The sequence below is a fragment of the Vulpes vulpes genome, chromosome 1, assembly GCF_048418805.1.
Source record: "Vulpes vulpes isolate BD-2025 chromosome 1, VulVul3, whole genome shotgun sequence".
Classification (NCBI taxonomy): domain Eukaryota; kingdom Metazoa; phylum Chordata; class Mammalia; order Carnivora; family Canidae; genus Vulpes; species Vulpes vulpes.
The window spans coordinates 149,331,861-149,356,651 of record NC_132780.1 but is presented as its reverse complement, the minus strand read 5'-3'; the positions used below and the strand labels follow the sequence as shown (position 1 = coordinate 149,356,651).

At 39.0% G+C, this 24,791-nt stretch overlaps 1 protein-coding gene across 2 annotated transcripts in view; it reads right to left on the bottom strand.

Moving 5' to 3' along the window:
- Window positions 1–1,595: 1,595 nt before the first annotated feature.
- The window catches only part of FBXO9 (F-box protein 9), a 46,673-nt gene continuing 23,477 nt past the window's right edge, over window positions 1,596–24,791 (bottom strand). The window contains exons 6-13 of one of the 2 annotated variants that reach the window (XM_072734015.1): window positions 23,048–23,178; window positions 22,023–22,137; window positions 20,215–20,333; window positions 19,907–19,997; window positions 19,145–19,240; window positions 18,727–18,820; window positions 16,807–16,962; window positions 1,596–2,205 (exon numbers count right to left, since the gene is read on the bottom strand). In XM_072734015.1, the coding sequence (XP_072590116.1) occupies window positions 16,807–16,962; window positions 18,727–18,820; window positions 19,145–19,240; window positions 19,907–19,997; window positions 20,215–20,333; window positions 22,023–22,137; window positions 23,048–23,178 (802 nt within the window). In that variant the 3' untranslated portion in view covers window positions 1,596–2,205. The remainder of the gene's footprint in view (window positions 2,206–16,806; window positions 16,963–18,726; window positions 18,821–19,144; window positions 19,241–19,906; window positions 19,998–20,214; window positions 20,334–22,022; window positions 22,138–23,047; window positions 23,179–24,791) is intronic. The other variant, XM_072734010.1, reaches the window with a different exon arrangement.

Sequence of the window (24,791 nt, the reverse complement as noted above, 5' to 3'; positions counted from 1 at the left end):
CTTCCTCTGGTGTTTCCTCCACAAGCAACCTTCTCACACCTTAGTGGAGGGCAGGGTAGGAGGGCTCAGGGCTCTCCTTCCCTGAGACTAGACAGCTGGATACTGGTGAGAACCAGCACTAACATCCATACTTAACTTGCTAGCACCCCGTGCGCCACCTCTAAGTTCCCCTGCAAACCTGCATCTTCTAACCCTTCTGCCTCAGCAGGTCTTCCTCACTGAAAGCAGCTCTGGCAGGGACTGGTACCACTCCCAAGTGACTCCTGCCATGGGGAGGGGGGAGAGAGAACTCAATATGCCAGTGCACCCCTGGTTAGAGATCAGCCCCACATTGGGCTCTGTACTCAGCACTGAGTCTGCTTGGAACTCTCTCTCCCCATCTCTCTGCCCCTCCCCCTGCACTCTCTAAAATAAAAATCTTTTAAAAAATAAAAAATCTGAATGTACAGAAAATGTAATTCAAAAATACTCGTCAGCTACAAGCTAAATACATAGAAGTCTCGTTCGTGGGAACAAGGAAAGCTTTGAACTTAGTATCCACTGGCTGTCCACAGCAGCTCTTGACTAATCCAGGCATGGTGGCAAAACAACAGAGAATCTTCGACTCCCACTCTCCTTAGGAATGTATTTTTCTAGCTATATTTGACGATGTCCTAGTCAGATGTCCTTTTCACTTGGGTATCAAAACTACTAGTCACATCATGAAGAGCTGCCCTATCTTAGGCATTTTGCTGCTTTCTCTTTTTTTGCTTGAGGAAAACATTGTTTTTCAGATTACTACAGATTACCCAAGTAGTAGTCTCTGGATGTTTGGTTTTCACCTTTAATATAACATATATCAGCTTTTTAAAAAAAATTTTTTTTTTAAATTTTTATTTATTTATGATAGTCACACAGGGAGAGAGAGAGAGGCAGAGACACAGGCAGAGGGAGAAGCAGGCTCCATGCACCGGGAGCCCGACGTGGGACTCGATCCTGGGTCTCCAGGATCGCGCCCTGGGCCAAAGGCAGGCGCTAAACCGCTGCGCCACCCAGGGATCCCCCATATATCAGCTTTTTAAATGAACTGTCTCACACCGAATCACAGGAACTTAGGAAGTATCTTTTAACGTCAATACCAACTGGAAAGCAGCTGTGGTTGCCGATGCTGGTTTCTCAAAGTATGTGCGTCTTCAATTCTAGCTGAGCTTGAATTGCCAACACCAGAACTGACTCTGGTACAGGTCTGCCAGACACAAACTCTGAGATCACACAGCCATGGCATCATCACTAGGGAGTCAAAACAGTGCTCCTGGTGGGCGGTGCCCTCCCTGCTTTAATTCTGGATAGAGTTGGGCCTGGGATGGCATGATCATCTGCTGTTAAAAATAGTGATGCCCAGTTGAGTTTGTTGAAGGGCTCTAGGCTTGAGCTCAGTCTTTCTCATTTAACATCACACATCTGTAAGGTGCCTAGATGAGCTTGGAGTGTGGAGAAGTACGGATATGTGGCTGCATATAGAGACCACGGATGAAAGGAGACAGATTCCTAAGCCTCTGCTGGCTCCCCTAGGGCTGCTTATTATTCTCATATTTTAAAAAGGCCATCCAGAGATATTTTCTTGAAAGAAGTGTTTATTATTTTTATTGGCCAAACAGTTTCAAACAAATTCAGAACAAGTTTTCACATTTTGAGCCTTTAGTGCAAAGACACCGTGTCATGCGTGAAAGAAATGCTGATCCAGTGGAAGCTCCCCTGATGCAATTAAAATATTGGGATGATCAGGAGGAAGGAGACTTGTGTGACAGAAATCTGCTCAGAAATCCTCTTGAAAAAGGACATTATTTAAAGCTCATTTTAAGGTTTTTCACAACATAAATGTGCTTATTAAACAACTTGTGATCTCAACTCCTTAATTTCAAAACAAAATACCCCAAGTATCAACTATCCCTTTAAATAAAAAAAATAATCAATTTATACTCTTCTTAAAAGAACTCTAACAATGTAAAATAAGTTCCAATTCCATATATATATATATGTACATTTATAACTTAGGTGCTCTTTTGCTCTATATACTTTTATTCATGCAACATTGACAGAGGACTGGACATGAGGCCCTACAGGGGCCTCTCTGAGAAAGCAGTGTAGCTTCTCACTCTGGCAAAGAACAAGGGGGTGTACATCTTGTCGATCTCAAAAGCAGTAACTGCAGTCTCACCAGTGGATCTGGAAGGAAAGCACAAAATCAACAGTCACAAGGAAATTTCAACTCATTCAAAATCCTCACGTATTTATAGGGGAAGGTTTATCTTATGCTTCTGTCTTTTTTACTTTTAATTCATCTCAGTAAATTCTAAATGACAGAGGTATGACAAGACAAAATCACAGGCTACAATGTATCACTCAGACTGTGTTCCCAAACCAGGGCCTAACACACAATCTAGATGCAGTTTCCAATCACTCAGGAATTTTCTGAGGAGTGCTCATGAGTCTGCCACCTGGGCCCTCTCCAACCCCCAAAGAAAAGCAGGCAGCCTGCGTGGTAAGACTCCCTGCTCTTCCCTCTAGGAAAGCAGCATTGCCTGGGACAATCCTTTTCTAGCAAATAACCTTCTTGCCCCTGCCCTCCTTCTATGAAAACCTTCCATTCTGTACAACTCCTCTGAGCTCCCCTCTACTTGTTAGATGGGACGCTGCCCAATTCATGACTTGTTTATAAAGCCAACTAGACAATTAAAATTCACTTGGTTGAATTTCTGTCATTTAACAGATTTGGTGGCACCAACAGGATCCAAAGTGAACTTCTGACAGCATTTGGGGACGATGAGAACATAGGCATGGTACCTGCGAAGCTCTGGAGTTCCTATCTTTGTCACCCTTTTGAGGGGCATGCGTAAGTTCCTCTCGATTCTGAGCTTTTTGGTCACTTGTTGACATCCAAGCTCCCCATCTAAATGGTATTCCTTTCCAGGGCAGGGCAGCTTGAGCTGGCAGACAGTTATGCCTACAGCCCAGTCCAGCTGGCATATTTGTCCAGAGCCCAACTGAGCCCACAGAAGGGCCTGCCAGAGCCAAGCCCCCAACCCTGCAGGCCACAATCTCTGGTGGAAAAGCAACGTGCTGCGGGAATCGGTGGTGGTGTGCACAGGGCCTTGCGGCCAAGACGCGGTACTGCCGGAACGGCAAGGTGCACAGGTCTGTCTGTCTTGTTTTGTGTAAAGCCTATTGCTAGCGGGGATCTTGGGAGGCCAAAAAGCCGAAAGAATTGGTGGGGATGGTTTGAGTTTTTTAAAGGCTGTTCAAAGTGTTCACCACCTTAAGAAGACCTGGGATAAGATAAGTTGGTGGTGGAACACGTTATGTTGGCAGAGGTCACCTACCAATCTCAAGAAACTTTCCAGGCAACGAGGCACACTGTAAAACATACACAATCCCCTACCCCATAGCACAGCCCTTGCAGGTGGTAGTTCAGCTCAGGGAAACCCAAGGGCTTAGCTAATGCCTCAAGCATGCCACCTTCTGGCTCATCTGCTTATTTCATGTCTAAGAACTACAGTCCCAGAAGTTTTAGATATTTAACAGAAACGACAAAATCTTCCTAAGCTTGTCATGTGTCCCGAGGAACTCAGCCTGGTAATTGTCAGGATGGGTGCCCCAAAAGAAGGCTGATGTGGGTTAACTCTATGGCTAGGGTCCTACCAACCTGCTGCCAGCCCTCAGAGGAATCACAACCTGGAAACATGATGGCCATTATGGGGAATGTTCCCATTAGATAAGATCATTGAAGAAGTCCACTTAAAAGCAAGGGCTTCCAAACCAGACAGAATGGGATACCCATTTTATTTGGCATGCAGAAGCCTCCAAAAGGTTTCAAAATTCTGAAACAGTTTCATTGAAAGATTTTATCACAAAAAGTTAATGTAAAATTAAAAAATAAAAAAAGGTAGGTACCTAAAACAAGCCTGTGGGACTGACATCATTCCTGTTCCCCATCTTCCTCCTTTGGGTACTCATTCTAATCCGAATTTCTTTCCCACTCTGAAGAGACTACACAAACATAAACGACATTGTGCCAAGTTAATGGCCTTACAGACACCCTGTTATCTACCTTCCAAGCAGGGCATCAGGTGAGCCCCTCCCAGAGTTGATGAAGCCGAGGGCAAACTGCTGATAAACTGCTATCCTATTCCTTAGTCGAGAGGGAACTGGCATATACCAGATCGTGCCGAGGGGATGCGGGGAAAACTGGCAGGAGCCAGCAAAAGGTAAAAATTCTTACTGGGAAAAAAAAAAAAAATTCTTACTGGAATCAGCTCCTCCAAATCTCAAAGAGAAAATAAAATGACCATCCCTTTCCTTCTAAATCCAGATCCACTGTTTACCGATCCCTCTCTCCCAGGGACATCTACTACCTTCTTGTTTGTCTGGTTTTACATAACTGGGCCTGGCTTTCTGCCTGCTTGGGACATGCAGGATGTTGGTTCTCTCTGGAGTCATCACTGTGAGTGATTCTAGATTCAGGGAAGTTGATAACCTTGTACCCTCCTTGGAGATCCACCTTTTACCCAAAGGAGGCTCTTCGATACTGCCAAAAATGCTTAAAATTAAAATGATGTACTCCAGGGTGAAAAAAGCAAACTGAGGATATCACAGTTGAGTAGATGCAGCAACCTACAATGCCATGAAGTCACAATCCAATTCTCTGAACTGAACTGAAAGCAATGGTCCTTACGTCACAAATCTTTACAAAACCAGAAATGCAGTTCTACAGGTAACTGAAAGTTCCCCTATGCCCTTACCAATCCCAAAATGCCCCATTTATCTCAAATAGCTTGTAAATGATTGGCTTTAGGAAACCAAATTTCTTCGAGAAGGAGCTTGCATTTTTCCCTGTGCCTTTCAAATCTCAGTGTTCCACCCGGGCTTCTCCTGAAATTCTTTAGTCGATCTCTTTACAATGCAAACTTAAGGAGATGATTCTTTCAAGAAAAAACACAATGGGTGAAGTCATTTGGAACTTGACTTACCAAGGACAAATACAACACTGAAGTGTTTTCTCCAAAGATGTGTATAAAGAAAAGCCTTATCCACGCAGCCAGGTAACCTCAACATAGTCCATTCCATCTATCAGAAAAACAAACTCACATCTGACTTTCATAAATCCTTTGTCTAATTTAGGCGGGACTTTCAAAACAAGCTATAAGGTCTCTGAGTCTGTCTGTTCATGTGTGTTTTACTTATGAGGTACTTTTCACCTCTAGATGCTATCACTGAAATGAATTTGTAAAAGAGCTCTATTTAGTGGGTTTGAAGGCAAGTGCCTTTAAGGATGGGCATTCTGAAAATCATAAAGAATGTGATCCAGGAAGATGGTGAAAGAATAGGCTCCTCAACTCACCTGGCCCCACAAACTTACCTAGATAACTTTCAAAACATCCTGAACACCTATGAATTTGACCTGAGATTTAAAGAGAGTGGATGGAATGCTATGGAAGAAAAGTTTTCATTTCTAACAAGGTAGGAAGATGAAAAAAAAAAAAAAAAAAAGAATAAAATGGGGGAGGGAACCACAAGTGGCCAGGCTAAAGCAGAGGCGAGAGCCTCTGGGGCAGGAAAGCCCAGCCCTGAAGAAGCGGGAACTTAAAAAATTTGTGTGACAGTTTTCCCTGACTGAAAAGTGCTTAGCAGAGAAATTGGGCAGAATCACAGGAGGGGCAGTAAAGCGTCAAAATTCCTGGATTCACTATAAGAGGAGGGGTACCCGGGCGAAAGCTCACCACAAATCACAGTCCAATATCGGTAAAGGGCTGGAGCGCTCTCTGGGATAAGACAGTCGGGTAGGCAGGCTGGCTCCAGAGCTCCCTTTAACCTAGATCCCAGCAATGGAAGGAGATGGCTGTGCCCCTTTCCCTTTGGTAGAAGTGGTCCCAGGGAGTGGGGATCCAGCAGCACAGAGCCCTGGATCCCAGGGCACCCAAGTAGACAAACCCAGTGATCCTCCATAGAGATTTTGTTACTGCAGAATTGAGATCTAATCAGGCCAAAATTAAAAATAGATTAAATGAGATCCAATCCAAACTGGATGTTCTAACTGCTAGAGTTAATGAGGTGGAAGAGACAGTGAGTGACATAGAAGACAAACTGATGGTAAGGAAGGAAGCTCAGGAAAAAAGACAAAAACAATTAAGAGCCATGAGGAAAGACTTAGGGAAATAAATGAGGGTTTGAGAAGAGGGAATATACGTCTAATTGGGATTCCAGAAGAGGTGGAGAGAGAGAGGGGACAACAAAGTATATTTGAACAAATCATAGCTGAGAACTTCCCAAACCTGGGGAAGGAAACAGGCATTCAGATCCAAGAGACAGAGGACCCCTTGCCAAAAATAATAAAAACTGTTCAACACCTCATTTAATAAACTTGGAAATTTCAAAGATAAAGAGATAATTCTTTTTTTTTTTTATTTTTTATTTATTTATGATAGTCACAGAGAGAGAGAGAGAGAGGCAGAGACACAGGCGGAGGGAGAAGCAGGCTCCATGCACCGGGAGCCTGATGTGGGATTCGATCCCGGGTCTCCAGGATCGCGCCCTGGGCCAAAGGCAGGCGCCAAACCGCTGCGCCACCCAGGGATCCCTAAAGAGATAATTCTTAAAGGAGCATGAGACAAGAGATTCTTAACTTATATGGGGAGAAATATCAGATTAACAGTGGACCTCTCCACAGAGACCTGGCAGTCCAGGAAGGGCTGGCATGATATATACAGGGTACTAAATGAGAAGAACATACAGCCAAGAATACTTTATGCAGCAAGGCTGTTATTCAGAATAGAAGGAGAGATAAAAAGCTTCCAAGACAGGCAGAAACTGAAAGAATCTGTGACTACCAAACTGGCTCTGCAAGAAATATTAAGGGGGACCCTGTAAAATAAAGAGGGAGCCCAAAGAAACAATCCACAAAAACAGGGACTAAATAGGTAGGTAATACGATAACTCTAAATTCATATACTTCAATAGTTACTCTGAACGTGAATGGGCTAAATGATCCCATCAAAAGACGCAGGGTATTGGACTGGTTAAAAAAATAAGACCCATCTATATGCTGTCTACAAGAGACTCATTTTAGACCTAAGGACGCCTCCAGTCTGAAAATGAATGGGTGTAGAAACATTTACCATTCAAATGGTCCTCAAAAGAAAGCTGGGGTAGCAATCCTCATATCAGATAAATTAAAGTTAATCCCAAAGACTGTAGGAATACGTACTTAAAGGGTCTATCCAACAAGACCTAATAATCATGCATATTTATGCCCCTAATGTGGGAGCTGCCAAGTGTATCAATCAATTAATAACCAAAGTAAAGAGATACTTAGATAATAATACACTAACAGTAAGAGATTTCAACATGGCACTTTCAGCAAATGACAGATATTCTAAGCAGAACCTCACCAAAGAAATAACGGCCTTAAATGATACACTGGACCAAATGGATTTCACAGGTATATAGAGAAGTTTACATCCAAATGCAACTGAATACACATTCTTATCAAGTGCACATGGAACTTTCTCCAGAATAGACCACATACTGGGTCACAAATCAGGTCTCAACAGATACGGAAAGACTGGGATTGTCCCCTGCATATTTTCAGACCACAATGCTTTGAAACTAGAACTCAATTGCAAGAAGAAATTTGGAAGAAACCCAAACAAATGGAGGTTAAAGAGCATCCTACTAAACGATGAATGAGTCAACCAGGAAATTAGAGAAGAATTAAAAAACATTCATGGAAATGTAATGAAAATGAAGATACAACCGTTCAGAATATTTGGGATAGAGCAAAAGCGGTCCTAAGAGGGAAATACACTGCAATACAAGTCTCCCTCAAAAAATTGAGAAAAACTCAAATACACAAGCTAACCTCACACCTAAAGGAATTGGAGAAAGAACACGTAAAACTTATACTAAGCAGAGGAGAGATAATAAAGATTTGAGCAGAACTCACTGAAATAGAAACCAGAAAAACTGTCGAACAGATCAACAAAACCAGGAGTTGGTTCTTAGAATTTATAAGATAGATAAACCCCTAGCCAGCCTTATTAAAAAGAAAAGACTCTTGGGCAGCCTGGGTGGCTCAGCGGTTTAGTGCTACCTTTGGCCCAGGATGTGATCCTGGAGACCTGAGATCGGGTTCCACATCGGGCTCCCTGCATGAAGCCTGCTTTTCCCTCTGCCTGTGTCTCTGCCTCTCTCTCTCTCTGTGTCTCTCATGAATAAATAAATTAAAAAAAAAAAAGACTCAAATTAATAAAATCACAAATGAAAGAAGAGAGATCACAACAAATACCAAGGAAATACAAACGATTTTAAAAACATATTATGAGCAGCTATCTGCCAACAAATTAAGGCAATCTAGAAGAAATGTACACATTTCTGCCAAACCACAAATTACCAAAACTGGAACAGGAAGAAAAAGAAAATCTGAACAGGCAAATAACCAGAGAGGAAACTGAAGCAGTCATCAAAAACCTCCCAAGACACAAAAGTCCGAGCTAGATGGCTTCCCTGGGGGAATTCTATCAAACATTTAAAGAAGAAATGATACCTATTCTACTAAAGCTGTTTCGAAAGATAGAAAGGGAAACACTTCCAAATTCGTTTTATGAGGCCAGCATTACCTTGATTCCAAAATCAGACAAAGTCCCCACCAAAGAGGAGAATTATAGATCAATATCCCTGATGAACATGGATGCAAAAATTCTTACCGAGATACTAGCCAATAGGATCCAAGAGTACATTAAGAGGGTTATTCACCATGACCAAGTGGGATTTATCCCCAGAATGCAAGGGTGGTTCAACACTTACAAAACAATCAACGTGACAGATCACATCAACAAGAGAAAAGACAAGCCATATGATCCTCTCAATAGAGGCAGAGAAAGCATCTGACAAAATACAGCATCCATTCCTGATTAAAACTCTTTAAATGCAGGGATAGAGGGGATATTCCTCAATATCTTAAAAGCTATTTTATCCTGATGAAGCCATCATATTGGTTTTAAGATGAAAAGCTCACAGCAAATATCATTCTCAATGGGGAAAAACTGAGAGCCTTTCCCCTAAGATCAGGAACACGATAGGGATGTCCACTCTCACCACTGCTATTCAACATAGTACTAGAAGTCCTAGCCTCAGCAGTCAGACAACAGAAAGAAATAAAAGGCATTCAAATTGGCAAAGAAGAAGTCAAACTCTCCCTCTTTGTAGATGACATAATACTGTATATAGAAAACCCAAAATACTCCACCCCAAGATTGCTAGACTCATAGAGCAATTCGGCAATGTGGCAGGATACAAAATCAATGTACAGAAATCAGCTGCATTTCTATACACTAACAATGAGACTGAAGAAAGAGAAATTAAGGAATCAATTCCATTTACAATTGCACCCAAAACCGTTAAGATACCTAGGAATAAACCTAACCATAGAGGTAAAGAATCTATGCCCCAAAAAACTACAGAACACTTCTGAAAGAAATTGAGGAAGACACAAAGAGATAGAAAAACATTCTATGCTCATGGATTGGAAGAATAAATATTGTGAAAATGTCTATGCTACCCAGGGCAATTTACATGTTCAATGCAATCCCCATCAAAATACCACAGACTTCACAGAGTTGGGACAAATAATATTAAGATTTGTATGGAATCAGAAAAGACCCCAAATAGCCAGAGGAATATTGAAAAAGAAAACCAATGGCGGGGCATCACAATGCCAGATTTCAAGTTGTATTACAAAGCTGTGATCGATCATCAAGACAGTGTGGTACTGGCATAAAAACAGACACATAGATCAATGGAACAGAATGGAGAACCCAGAAATGGAGTCTCAATTCTATGGTCAACTAATATTTGACAAAGCAGGAAAGACTATCCATTGGAAAAAGGACAGTCTCTTCAATAAAGGTGCTGAGAAAATTGGACAGCCACATGCAGAAGAATGAAACTAGACCATTCTCTTACACCATATACAAAGATACACTCAAATGGTTGAAAGATCTAAATGTGAGACAAGAATCCATCAAACTGCTAAAGGAGAACACAGGCAACACCCTTTTTGAACTTGGCCACAGCAACTTCTTGCAACATACATCTATGAAGGCAAAGGATACAAAAGCAAAAATGAACTACTGGATCTTCATCAGCATAAAAAGCTTCTGCACAGCAAAAGAAACAGTCAACAAAACTAAAAGACAACCTACAGAATGGGAGAAGATATTTGCAAATGACATATCAGATAAAGGGCTAGTATTCAAGATCTATAAAGAACTTATACACTCAACACCCAAGAAACAAACCATCCAATCATGAAATGGGCAGAAGACATAAGCAGACATTTCACCAAAGAAGACACAGACATGGCCAACAAGCACATGAGAAAATGCTCCGCATCACTTGCCATCAGGGAAATACAAATCAAAACCACAATGAGATACCACCTCACACCAGTGAGAATGGCAAAAATTAACAAGACAGGCAACAACAAATGCTGGAGAGGATGTTGAAAAAGGGGAACCCTCTTGCACTGTTGGTGGGAATGTGAACTGGTGCAGCCACTGTGGAAAACTGTGTGGAGGTTCCTCAAAGAGTTAAAAATAGACCTGCCCTACGACCCAGCAATTGCACTGTTGGGGATTTGCCCCAAAGATACAGATGCAGTAAAATGCCAGGACACCTGCACCCCAATGTTCATAGCAGCAATGTCCACAATAGCCAAGTGTGGAAGGAGCCTCGATGTCCTTTGGCAGATGAATGGACAAAGAAAATGTGGTGTGTGTGTGTGTGTGTGTGTATGAAACACACAATGAAATATTACTCAGCCATCAGAAAGGATGAATACCCACCATTTGCTTCGACGTGGATGGAACTGAAGGGTATTATGCTGAGTAAAATATGTCACTCGGAGGAGGACAATCATCATATGAATTCACTCATATGGGTAATATAAGAAATAGTTAAAGAGACTAGAAGGGAAAGAAGGGGTATTGAGTGGGAAAAATTAGAGAGGGAGACAAACCATGAGAGACTCTTAACTCTGAGAATCAAACAAAGGGTTGCAGGAGGGGAGGTGAGTGGGGGGTTGGGGTACCTGGGTGATGGGCACTGAGGAGGGCACTTGATGGGATGAGCACTGGGTGTTATGCTATATGTTGGGAAATCAAACTTCAATAAAAACAAATGAAGGAAAAAAAAAAGAATGTGATCCAGAAAATATTTGATATAAAAGCTAGATTATGGTTGATGGTTTAATTAAAACAGACATGTTTTTAGTTATTAACATTAAATATAAAACTTAATCTACCTTAGTTTACTAGCCATATAAATTCATATTCTCTTATTAGATATGTCCACACAAAAAATAATAGCTTAGGGTAATGGCTGAATTTGTCTAATGTTTAATAAAGTGTCTGTAGGTAATCTAAACATCACTCAAGAAAACAGGTAAGCAAAACAAAAGTTTAGAAATAAGCTTTTCAGCAATAATTATGTCTACTTAGTTTTCCCAGGCCTTTTTGTTTTTTGATAATCTAAAATCTTAAAGTTTTAAAATGATGAATAAAGTTAAATCCAATAAATACCTAGATCTTTTCCAAATAAGATAAAGTACTAAAAACATTAATTAGTAAACTTTTGGCTTCATATTACAGAGAAAAAATGTAAAACAGTACAGGCTTCTAGAAATTTTATAATGTATTCACAAATACACACATTTAAAAAAATGCTAGTGTAAAAGTTCACAATTGCTTACTTCTTAGTTTTCACTAGAAATTAAAGCTTCTAAAGGTTTTTTTTTTTTTTTTTTTTTTTTTTTTTTAAATTTTATTTATGATAGTCACAGAGAGAGAGAGAGAGAGAGAGAGGCAGAGACACAGGCAGAGGGAGAAGCAGGCTCCATGCACCGGGAGCCCGACGTGGGATTCGATCCCGGGTCTCCAGGATCGCGCCCTGGGCCAAAGGCAGGCGCCAAACCGCTGCGCCACCCAGGGATCCCAAGCTTCTAAAGGTTAAGAATTCTATTTCATATGTCATTAAAGCTACTAAAATAAGAAAAAAATTAATTTTTAAAAAATTTTAAAAATAAAAAAATAAAAGTAATAAGGGAAAAAGACCTTTGTATGCCAAAAAAGCAGGATGTGCTTTTCATAAAATAAAGTATGAGAAATAGAGATGTATTTTTTGTTGAGGAGAAAGAGAGTCTATGTTGTTTAAAAGGAAAAAAGGGACTAAATGGGAATGTAGAAAAAAGAGGTTGTAGAATCTGGCTTTTGCTTTGTTAAAAAAACAAAGTTTTCTTGGACATTGGTCTGCTTTTGATAAGACTGCAGTTTCATAATGATCTGTAATCTTACTTATTAGGCAAGTGCTTTTAAAGCACTTTTAAACCTTTTTGAAAAATTTTTGACAAACTTCCAAAGGACTTGTTAAACTAATGAGGCTTATTCAACTATGCAAATTACCAGGGAAGCACTGCCAACTAAGTTAATACTAAGCCTTCTTTGTGGCACTTATATAGAAAGTCCACTCTGCTTCCATAAAAATGGCCCCTGATCACCAGGCTTGCCATCCTGATGTCCTTGTAACATGGCAACAGCCTGCTTCTAAACTGAAGACACTGAAATGAGTGAGCATTGACCGCAAATTAAACACACACTTGAGGTTATAGAAACCTAAGACAGCCCAATTCTTCCTGGCTCTCTAGCAAATCCCATATTTTAATTTTTGTATTCCTTCACCCACCATAGCACATTTACAAAGACTCAAGTTATAAACAGACATTGATAGACTTCTTTAAAATGACAAAAACAGTCTACCAGCAATGTGTGACCTATTTGGTCACCACCAATCACCTCCCCACACCTAAAAACCTATTTTTGTTCCCGGGGGCCTCAAAGCTCGGTCCTCTGGACCCTCTGAACACTTGGAGCTGGACTTCAATCAACTGCCTGCCACTTAGTGTGGCTTATCATTAGGTTCTTGTTATTGTATGTGTGTTTTCTAGATGGGTTGAGATTTCCCTTGTTGTATGACTGATGCCCTCACAGGAAATACCAACCAATCAACCAAACTTTAAGAATATGTTTCCCACTTAGGGTATAATTTCCACTATCTCCAGTGATCAAGGCAGCCATTTCACTGGACAAATCATTTGAGCCCAACAAAAACCCTATAAACTTCTTGGAATTCTATCACATAAAGAAGGTACACAACCTTCTGGTCTCTTGTTGCCTCATGCTTGTATGACGACGAGCTACTATAAATCTCTAATGTCTTATGCTCAGGCCTGTGTCAACCACAGATTCAAGAAGCTTTCCTGGATCCCAATTCAAAGAAACCTGTTAGTCACAGAATTTGGTGAGTGTATAAACGTCACCAGAGGAAAATCACCCTCCAGCCCCACTGGAAAAAAGACCTTAGCAGGTGCTCCTGACCACTGACACTGCTGCAAAACTAAAAACCATTAAGCCTTGGGTACACAGCATACAGAGAAGGCTCCACCTGGTCCTGTACAGATGCTAGAGACCTCCACATCAAACTGATGAGGAAGAGAAGTAGCTGACAGAGAGGCAGGCTGATTCCACCCCAAATGATGGATGGAGACTTCATTCGCTAACTAAACGTAAACCTCTTTCTCCTTTTCCTTTCCTTCACTCTGGCCTTGCCCTGGAAAGACAACACCCTCATCTGTATCTCCCAGGCTAAGGGAGGGGGTAGGGGGTATAACCTCTGGAATTTAAAACCACCTTTTATTTCAGGCTAGGAGAAGATCAAACTGTGCCTCTAAGCAAAATAAGGGATCTCTTTGGTTGACTCTCCTAAATTTACATTGTTGGAATTAAAAAGGAGACATTCATGATTCAGATTCACTCTTTTTCATAGGTCTCTATTTCCCTGGTTAGGGATACAAATAAATGAGGCTATGATCAATTCTGAAAATTACTGCAAAGTCTGCTGCTAAAGCAATAGTAGCACAACAAAGATCCTAAGACTCTGCAGCCAAAGTTGTCCTTGATTATCTTTTAGCTGAGCAAGGAGGTGGATTGTCTGTGTTGTGGCCAATACCACCTCGTATGCTTGGATTTAACACTTATGGGGAAGTTAGAACTCAATTATAGAAGATCACTGAGCAAGGCACTGGGCTTAAAAAGATGACTCCTTCAGCAGAATCCTTTTTTGACTATTTATTTTTGATTGGTTTGGTTGGGTCTTGGGGACCATGGCTCTAAAGTATACTCCAACTATCGGGAATTATCCTAATAGTAATAACAATCTATGGTAATAGTATTCTCTTTGGTAAATTATATTCTCTGAAAAGCTTTAAATGTATGTTCACTGTCACTAATCACCAAATGATTTAAGTCTGGAACATAAACCTGTTGTTGTGATCTATATATATCACAGAGATTAAGGAAAAGCATCATGACCTACAGGAACCACACAAAGAACAACGAAAGCTGTGAGAACTACAAAAGGGTAATTGAGGGTTAGTGTAATGCCTTAAATTTTGGTCACATCTCTCAGTTAGGCTGAGAGTCTAATAAAAAGGAGGAACTGTTAAAAAGAAAACCACAGGTCCCAAATGGCATCACTCAGAATGAGTTCCCAAACCAGGGCTTAATATATAATTTAATTGCAGTTTCAACCTCCCCCAGAAATGCAGTCTTAACTGGTAAGTCAGAAATTTATTGATGGGTACCCACCTGAGCCCTCTCCCACCCCTCAAAGGAAGAGGAGGAGTCTGCATAGATGCTCTGCTCTTCCTTCTAAGGGAAGTGTCTTTGCCTGAAACAATCCTTTTCTTTTGCTAATAACCTTCTTGCCCCACTCTTCTTTTATTAAAACCTTCCATTTTGTCCAACTCCTCAGAGCACCCCCATTCACGCATTTAATAAATCCAATTAGATCTTAAAAATTTACTTGGTTAAATTTTTGTTATTTGACAAGCATACTGTAAAAAACTTGAAAAATTTAGAAAAGTACAAAGAAAAATCACTCCTCATTCTACCACGTAGACATAACAATATGAGGTATGGTTGACCCTTGAACAACATAAGGGTTGGGTGCCAAACTCCCACAGTTAAAAATCTGCATATAATTTCTGATTCCCCAGAAACGTAACTACTAATAATCTACTGATCAGAAAGAAGTCAGTAATCCTGCTTTTCATTTACCATTCTGACATATGCATTTCATCACATTATTAAATACTCTTCAGAAGCCCTTTCTAGTGCCTGCATAATATTTCACTGTCTGCCTGTATCACAATTTCCTTAATAATTCCCTTTCTGTTGGAGATTTAGGTTTGGTAATTAAAAATAATGTAATATTTTTGATTATGTCCTTTGAACAGATTCCTTAAAAATTCTAAGTAAAAGGCTACAAACATTTTAAGGATTTCATTAAAATGTAATTTAGGAAGAATTATTATCCTGGAATAGAATTTGATGACTTAATATTTGCACTGATCAACAGCATCATCCCAGTTGGGAGGGAGTGGAAGCAGATGACAAGTAATACTACTACAGTCTTTTATTTTTGTTCCCTAAAAGGGAAAAATAAACAAAGGCAGAAAATTCAAGCGACTTTATAAATACAATAAGGAAGTCAATGTCACTGTTAGCAGTTACAAAAGACACCTATTATAATGTCCTTTTTTCTCTTAAAGCATGATGTTTTCTATTTCTTTGGTACTCCCTGAGTTTGGTGTCTTTCTTGAGAATAAAAAAAAACATTCCACTGCATATTCACTGAGAGAAGCAAAAAGGAGATATACGACTGGTAAGTTAAGAATGAAAAGAAAGAAAAATACTTTCTCAGTTCTCAGGACCCTCCATACAAGAGGACAAAGGGTGGAAACAGGAGGCAGGAAGTTTGCAACCCAGTGGTCGAGGTTGTGAAGTAGGTTAATAGAAGGTGACTTCAAAACTTGTCTCTCAGAATTTTAGATTCAATTTTGGAACTGAGAGACCTTGACTACACACAACATTTTTTCAAATCTAACAACAGCAAATCTCACTATTCACATAAATTGATGTTTTACTTACTTCTATATTGCTCCTTTCTCTCTCACATTCTTCTGTTCCTTAATTACTCCTTACAGGTAAATCCTAACACAAAGAGCTTTAAATAGAAACCCCCTAATAGATTTGGCTTTGGAACACATGACATCTTTTTAGAAGACTTACTCTCTTAGCTACAATTTTATTAGAATCAGTGCATAATCCCAGAGGATTATGGAAACTGGAAATAAAGTAAAAGTAAAAAAAAAAAAAAAAAAAAATTGGTAAGAGTGAAACACAGGAGAAGAAAAAAGATTTGATGTTTTAAAAGGGCCTTAAGCTAATGAGTAGGTAATGTATAGACGGCTTAGAGGTGGACTGAGTACCATTCTGCTCACAGAGTGCTGCTTTCACTTCCAAAGTGGTGGCACCCATTCCCATTCCTATTCCTATGGGCACTGGGGAGAGTTCCACCTCCTGGTCCACTCTTTTGGTGCCTGACAGAATAATACCCTTACCGAAAAGACTGTCATTGGCCAGGAACCTCTCCCTGGCACCATTATCATGCTGGCAGCTCTCTACATAAAGCACAGCAAACTCTGGAGGCATCTATAGTAGCAGTACCATTTAATTATACTTTGTAATGTAATGTTATGGAACATAATGTTTTATAATATAATGTTGACTTAGAGGACTTTAAAACCTATCAGAGTTTTCTAAGCCTGACAGGAAGTACACATTTATTCTGCAACTTTGGTATTTGTATGATATTCACCTACTTGTAAGTAACATGACAAGAATGATGTATCCAGATGAGTTTGTTGAATCTCTGGTGGCCACTGGAACACAGCTGGAGCCCCACATGGAAACTCTGATCTGCTTCTTGTACAGGGACACGACGGAAGTATCTGTATTTATAGTCAAGTGGTTTCTATAAAAGAGAAAGTGTATGAGCTATAATGAAACCTCCCCTCATTGATACATAATATGTTCCTATAGTATTTATATGTAAGAGTGATACTAAGAGTAACATAATAACTGCACATGGTACAGGGATCTTGGGTATCAAATGAGAAGGTATATGAGTGCCCTGAAAAATGTTAAGCACTCTAAAAATAAGGTTTTTCTCTCCATCATCATCTCAGTTAATCAACATAATAACCCTAAGTGTTAAATATGATTGTACAGCAGCCCCGGTGGCTCAGCGGTTTAGTGCTGCCTTCAGCCCAGGGCCTGATCCTGGAGACCCAGGATCAAGTCCCACATCCGGCTCCCTGCATGTAGCCTGCTTCTCCCTCTGCCTGTGTCTGTGCCTCTTTCTCTCTATGTGTGTCTCTCATGAATAAATAAATAAAATCTTTAAGTAAGTAAATAAGTAAGTAAGTAAGTAAGTAAGTAAGTAAATAAATAAATAAATAAATAAATAAGATGGTACATTGCTATTTAACGGCTGAAAGACTGAAGACACCAGGAGATTAAACAAATTAAAATTACACAGTAGTTTCAGAGTTGGAAATGAAAACTTCTGTCTTCTCCATGTAAGCCTAGCATTTCCTTCAACTGAAAATATGGGAATTTTTAAAGAGACAAAGTGATAAATTGGTGAAAGATGTAGAAGAAGCATGGAGTACAACTTATCTTTTGTGGTAATGGTAAAAGAGTCAATGAAGAAACAGATGTGGACGACACTCATTTTTGAATCACACTTTTGCAAATACTATTGCTAACAACACAAGAATGTCCATAGTATACATGGCTTCACTGTATCATACTCTGAAGAGAAAACTGGTACTCAATGTAAGAGTTCCTAAACTCTTTTACAAGATCTAAAAAACAAGGGCCTCACAACTCCCCGAAACTCATGGCCAAGGTCACAGCCATAGCAGCTACCTCTCGCCCCTCAGACTGCTGCCCCAGGTAACTAGAGCATATCAGAAGTAGGCAAGGAAACTAGCAAGGGACTCAGATGAAACTCTGCCCTAACTATCCTGACACATGATGCCAGGGAAGAGAGGCGGATCTAAGGAAAACTCTAAAAACTGTATTAATTATAAAAGCATTAGGCAAGTATTTATTCCAACTCCATCACAACTGACTCTTGGATATACATTTTTAAAACCAGGATTAAAAAATGCATATAGAGAAAAGTTGTGAAAAAAATTAGGCCCCCTCAATGTGTTAGTTAAAAATACTCTAGAATGTAGTAATTCAACAATATTTGCTTGGCATTTTTCCCCCTTTTCTAAGAAGAAGAAGAAGAAAATTATCTTACTTTAGCTTATTTCCAGTAGAAATTAAAATTCTCTGTTAAGAGTATTCTTGAGAAAAAATTATCTATATGGGCTAACTTATGAAAGAAATCCCTTATGATTCAAAACAAGAATCGCTAAAAAAAACCATATTCAGGTATAGTTTTACTAGTTATTTCATAGCATATTTTGGCTTTTCATTTTCTAATGTAAAAAAGACCAGAAAAGGAAATCATTTAGAGAAAAACAAAGTGATCCAACTAAAAAAACCCCCACATTTTAGAAAACCCTCCAGCTCTCTTCAGAGAAATGCTGTAAGTAAACAAACATTTTGTGTAACAGTATACATTATGAAACAGTATTTTCTTATCCTTTCAAATCAAGAGTGTCTGAATGAGTAAGGTACTAAAATAAAAAGAGAACTCTAATTCCACTTGCATACTCACCTCTTCTTTTTTCTTAGTTATTACAGCAAATACTTTGGTCTGATTGTCTGTATCTTGAGACAAGCGATAATGACCCAGTAGAATTGCATCAGTTCTAAAAATTAAAAAATACAATTAAAGACCAAGTCTATTAATCATGTATTTAAATCATTTAAGAAATAATGGGTTCTAACAGTGGTTACTCAACTGCCTGAGAAGAATCAGTTGGGATGTGAGTAAACCTAGCTTGCTAAGGCTCCCAAGATCTACCGAAAATTATACCTAGGGAGAGAGGGCCAGGAACTGGTATTTTTCACAAAGGCCCCTGCTGAGTGCTGTTTTAATCATCTGATACTAAGCTAAGGAAGCACTGGATTACATTAACCTCCAAGTAACCATATAAAATGTGAACTGGAAGAAAACTAGAGAAAAATACTACCTGGTATTCCTAGTTCTTAAACGAGGAACAATGGACTGAGGCTCTTCAGGGGTTGTCAACACCATCACATGGCCATCAGGGAAGAATCTTATGTACCTGTGTAAAAAGAAAAAGAACACCAAAAAAACACCACACACACACAAAGTATAAAACATGTCCTTATTTCCTGGCACCTAAACCTGTTCATTGCTGTGAAATCAAATCAGAAGTACAATGGCCAAAAAACTGGCAAAACATCATTAAAACAAACATAACTGGCAACCTGTGGGGCCAGCAAAAAAGAAGTAAAGGCATTCTTTTATACTTCTTAGAGGGAGGTGCTGAACTTTCAGTTTTACTCCTGAATAAAAATAAATACACCCCTATGATAGCTGTGTGCATTTTTTCCTAAAGTACTAATTAATGTGAAAAGTGAGATCTAATGATCATACACAGTAGTTAATGTCTACTGATTTCTCAAGGACAGTAAAGCTGAATGATATAGCACAAGCTAGCTGAAAAGGCAAATGAGTCCCACCAACAGCAAAATACTAAGAGCTCTAAAACAAAGTGATTCTCAGATTTAGAGGCTAGGAGGAATTCAACAATTTGTATTAACTTATCGGTTCTCTGAGTGCAGTTCCTGTTACAAAACTGGATAAAAATACTGAGGGTCATTCTGTGGATAAATATAAAGGCCACAAAGAACAGCTGCCCGGTAACTAATGAATTAATACTTGGAGAGAGAGAATTTTTCACTCACTCAGTTTACTACAGTTGTACCTGTAATATTCCACTTGGTGCCAGGCTCTATAGAAACCATCAAGAGACTGTTCCCCTTGACGAATATATGTCGTTTTACTGATATACACTCCTATAAAAAAGAAAAAAAAAAATTTTTTTAAGTAGGAATATAAATTAAATTTTTACAGTTAAAATCAGCTAACATGTTTCCAGCTTTATTTTTATTGTGGTTTCCTTTAAGTATGATCAGAGTATTTAGGTGTGTCACAGAAAAATAAGATTGTGTATTTATCAAAATCAGCATGAAAGACCACTATTTCTCCTGAGTTCTAAAGAGTTCAACTTACCATCAAACCGAACACGGGGCCTTTCTAAAAACATCTCTCTCCAGGATGTGTATGGAACAAGTTTAATACAGCTTCTGCCCCAAACTTTCAAGCAGGCCAAACGCCATATTTCAGGGTCTCTAGGTAATAAAAGCAGAACACCAATTTATAAAAAAGGTTAAGTCCCTAAATGCAGAAATATTTCTGCTATCAGCCATCGTCTTCTATTTAGTAAAAATCTGTTGAGCACCTGCAAGGCACTGGCCAGGGCTCTGGAGACAGACAGACAAGGCAAAAAGCCCTGCTCTTTCACTTGTGGGAAAGCAAACAAAACCAAGAATTAACAAAGAGAAAAGTTTCAGATAGTGAAACAAACAAAGCAGAGTAAACAGAAAAGGACAACTGCAGTGGGGAAAAGACAGACTATTTCAGATACAGCAGCCGAAAGAACTGAGGCAGAACCACAGCCAAGGGAACGGCTCTGGGTGGGAGTGTGACTGGTGCAGCAAACTAAGCCAAGTTAACAGGCTACATGATTGGAGAGGCAGTGAGGGGCAGGGCAGGGAGGGGTTTATAAGCTAATCTGGGTGAGATGGATACCACTGAAAAGCTCTAAGGATGACTCATGCTCTTAAAAGATCACTCTGGTGGTCTGGAAAATATGCTCTAGGAGTATATGAGTGGAAGCAGACTACTGCCATAACCCAGGCCGGGTGTAACAAGGGGTACAATAGGAAGGGTCCTTGGAGAAGGGTGAAATGGTCAGACTGGAGATCTATTTTTCTAAGGTAGCACCAATGAGACTATTATTAGTGTAGAAAACTAAGCAAAAGATGTAATGAATATTAACAGGATTCTGATAAAGCTCAAAATATTTTTAACCCTATCTATAACCTGAAATATTCAGTTTTAAAGCTATGAAAACTACTTGTGTCTGAGCTGGGCTGCAAAAAAAGGATTAGCCACCTCCTCAGTTTTTTTCTTTTTACAATTACTTTTATTTTATGAAAGCACATGGAAGTTTTATCCCTGAAAATTTGCATTCTTAAGAAATTCCCTCTGGATAATCACATTTTAAAAGTTATTGGAATAAGGGTTCTAGAGACTCCAATTTTAAAACTGAAATGTACCTGGTGATTAGTAAGTCTTTGTTAAAGAGAATAGCACATAGACTCACCAAAAAACAAAGCCATCAGCCAATTCAAATATCTTATCCAAAATACAAGACTCCGAATAAAATCAGGTTGTTTAAGAATACTGAATTTTAAGAACTGAAGTTATAAAAAATTTCTAGATGCTAAGGACAAAGTATATATTTTTATGTAGAATATTCATGAAAGAAAAAAAAAGAATATTCATGAAAGATTATTAGTCTCCAACAATTTTATACTCAATTATGATTATTCTTCACACAGCAATATTTTAAAAGTATAGGTTAACCTTTAATGGGCCAAAAGAAAATTCTAGTGCAATCTAAATTTAAATCATTACCACTTAATGGGTTTAGAGTCATTGTGAAGATGACTTGAGTTTATTTTCCTAGCACAATTATTTTTCCAAATCAGCTAGGCTGGCATGCAAACTACCCTATGGTAGTAGTATGTGTGACTACACCTGTTCTGCAGAACATTCTATACCCTGGAAACTTGGTGCATTCTAGCCTTTAAGGGCTAAGGGGTTTGGCAAAATCACAGAAATACACTTTAGGTAAAACTGTTCATTTTAAGTTTTTACTCAGAATATCATCAATCAAGTTTTTAATCAAAATTGGCAAAAGACCATAATTCTTTTTTCACTACTGCCAGAGTTGTTTTAAAAAGATGAAGTACCTGGCACAGATATAGAATCCTCTGCACACCTGCGACAACTGCTCTAATGATCTGAGGTCCAAGTCACTGGACACCACCCAGCGGAAGATGTACATCAGGACCTCCATTGGCAGCACTGCAAAAGAAAATCATCCCTTCAGCAACTCTCCTAGATTATTCTACCATCTTCTCCGAGCAGGTAGCTTCAGGTATTCCCAGACATCTGTGAATCACACCCTCAGTATTGCTCAGAGCTATATGTGAGTGTATTTAATTATCTAAAAAGTAACAATGGTTTCTAACATCAATACACAAATGTTTTGAAATTTTCCGTACAGAACATATCAAAAGCTACTTTTATAAAGCACCCTCTCCTTCAAAAGATCATTTTACGGGACGCCTGGGTGGCTCACCGGTTTAGCGCCTACCTTCGGCCAGGGTGTGAACCTGGAGTCCGGGGATCAAGTCCTGCATCGGGCTCCCTGCATGAAGCCTGTTTCTCCCTCTGCCTATGTCTCTGCCTCCCTCTCTCTGTGTCTCTCATGAATAAATAAACAAAATCTTTAAAAAAACAAAAAACAAACACTCAAGTAGACTCTACAATGAGCACAGAGCCCAACACGGGGTTCGATCTCGCAACCTGAGATCATGACCTGAGCCAAAACCAAGAGTTGGAATGTGTAACTGACTGAGCCACCCAGGGGTAGCTCAAAACATTCATTTTTAAACATGCAGCCTATCTCAGGCTGAAATGCCTGATGACACCAGTATTCCTTTAATTTTCTTGGGCTGCTTCAACAACACAGACACCCTTTTATATCTTCACTGAATAAAGTAGGGCATCCTTGACCTGAACTATAAACTCCTTTCTACTTCAGATTTTGAAAAGCTTGTTAGTATATGCAAACAGTAATTATAACTAGCTCTCCCAACATACTTTGAACTAGAGCAATCGCCTGGCAAGTTTTCTGGCCTTGTAAATTTGGAAAACTTAAATCTAAAGTGAAAGTGTGCCTCACTGAGTTATAACAACCATGAACTCATACCTGATATGTGAGTCTGATTGTTTTCCAGCTCAGGCTGACACAGTTTGAGCATAGACTCCTGAAACGTGAGCTGCTGCTGGAAGCATGACAAGAGGTCTGCCATCTTGCTGTCATCATCATTATCTTCCATGCTGAAAAAGGAGGAGGGGAATAAATTAAGTCCACAAACACAGAGCTTAGAAACTGATTTTTCATAGTACTTTCAAATCTGCTTCAGAGAAAGTCATCTAAAAGCAAACTGTCTTAACCATTGTTTTGATTTGATAAAAGTTTATTTGGCTTCAAGGTGTAGCATACCAAGTCTTTTGAAGAAAAAAGCTTCAGCAATTTTCATTCTCACCCAGAAAGAACAAGAATTTTGGATACAAGCGTTGAGATTTAATTAGCCCCTTTTATTCTAAGATAGAGATTTCTTGAGTTAGTGAAAAAGATAATTTCAAATGATTTTTAAAAAACTTAGGTAAATATATTCCATACTAATGTGACTATAATCCATTCTAATTGGATAAAAATAAAATATATAGATGTCATCTGTGGTACTTACTTACCAAGGGTTTTCTAACAGATGTGCTTTACCACCCTACCTTAAGAGAGGAAAATATGTAATTTAAAAATCTTAGCGGGGTCCACAAATCAACTACCAATCATCTAAACAGAGTATAATTTAGAGTTCTAAAAAACAAAAAACAAAAAACCGTCTTTCCATTTTTGTTGAAATTAACCTTAAAAGCAATCAGACCTACAAGAAAGGCTTAGATGAGGATGAGGTCCAAAGACCAGGAAGGGCTAATTATTCTATAACAAAGGCACATGTGGCAGAGGCTAGATGGGCACAAGGGCTACTCTACAAACATTTCAGAGAAGGCAAAAAACAAGAACAAAACCAGGAGAGAGACTTTCAGGGATTATTAGATCTGATAAGAAAAAAACAACTGTATCCTTCAAGAACTTTTATTGCATCTGGGCTGTACCAAGAGATGGGAAAGAAAAGGAATGCTTCCTTCACGTTTTAATACAGCCTTTCTTAACAGCATCTGCATCTACTCATAAAACTGGCTAAGAGCTGGGTCTAAATGGCCACCTAAATATAAAGAGGGCTTAGAAAAAGCCCAAATGATTCATTTTGAGTTTGAACTACCTCACACTGTTAAATTTCATTTGGTGAACAACAAACACTGTTAGCCTTGAAATTCAAAGAGACAATTAAGACTGACTTCATTGGGATGTTTTTACTATCCAAAGCTTGAGTGTTAATTACCATAAGCGGTTTAAAAACACTGGCAGTGAGCACATTATCCATAAAGGTAACTTCTTAATTATTTCATGACAGAGGTAATATCATAACATAATGGTAATATTTTATTACTAAAAGCATTATTTTCCTATGTATTGCTCATTTTTAACCTGACATTCTCTCATGGGCAAAGATTCTCCTCCCTTCTAATACCAAATAATTAAGCTTTTGGAGGTAGAGAGATTAAGCCAAAACATTTTTATACAATTGGCTCACAAATAACTTCAAAAGTATTGGCTTCAAAATATGTTCTCTTGATCTTTGTCCATGTAAAACTATCAATGCCACTTTATAATTTTGATGCAAGGGGTATCTATCCAAAGAAACAAGGCTTATATCCTGCACCTGGGCTTTTAAAAAAAGTCTTAACAATGTCCTCTCAGATACCTTAAGAGAATAAGTCTTCTTATAATTCAGCATTTTCTTAATAAACTGAAATTTTTTTTTGAA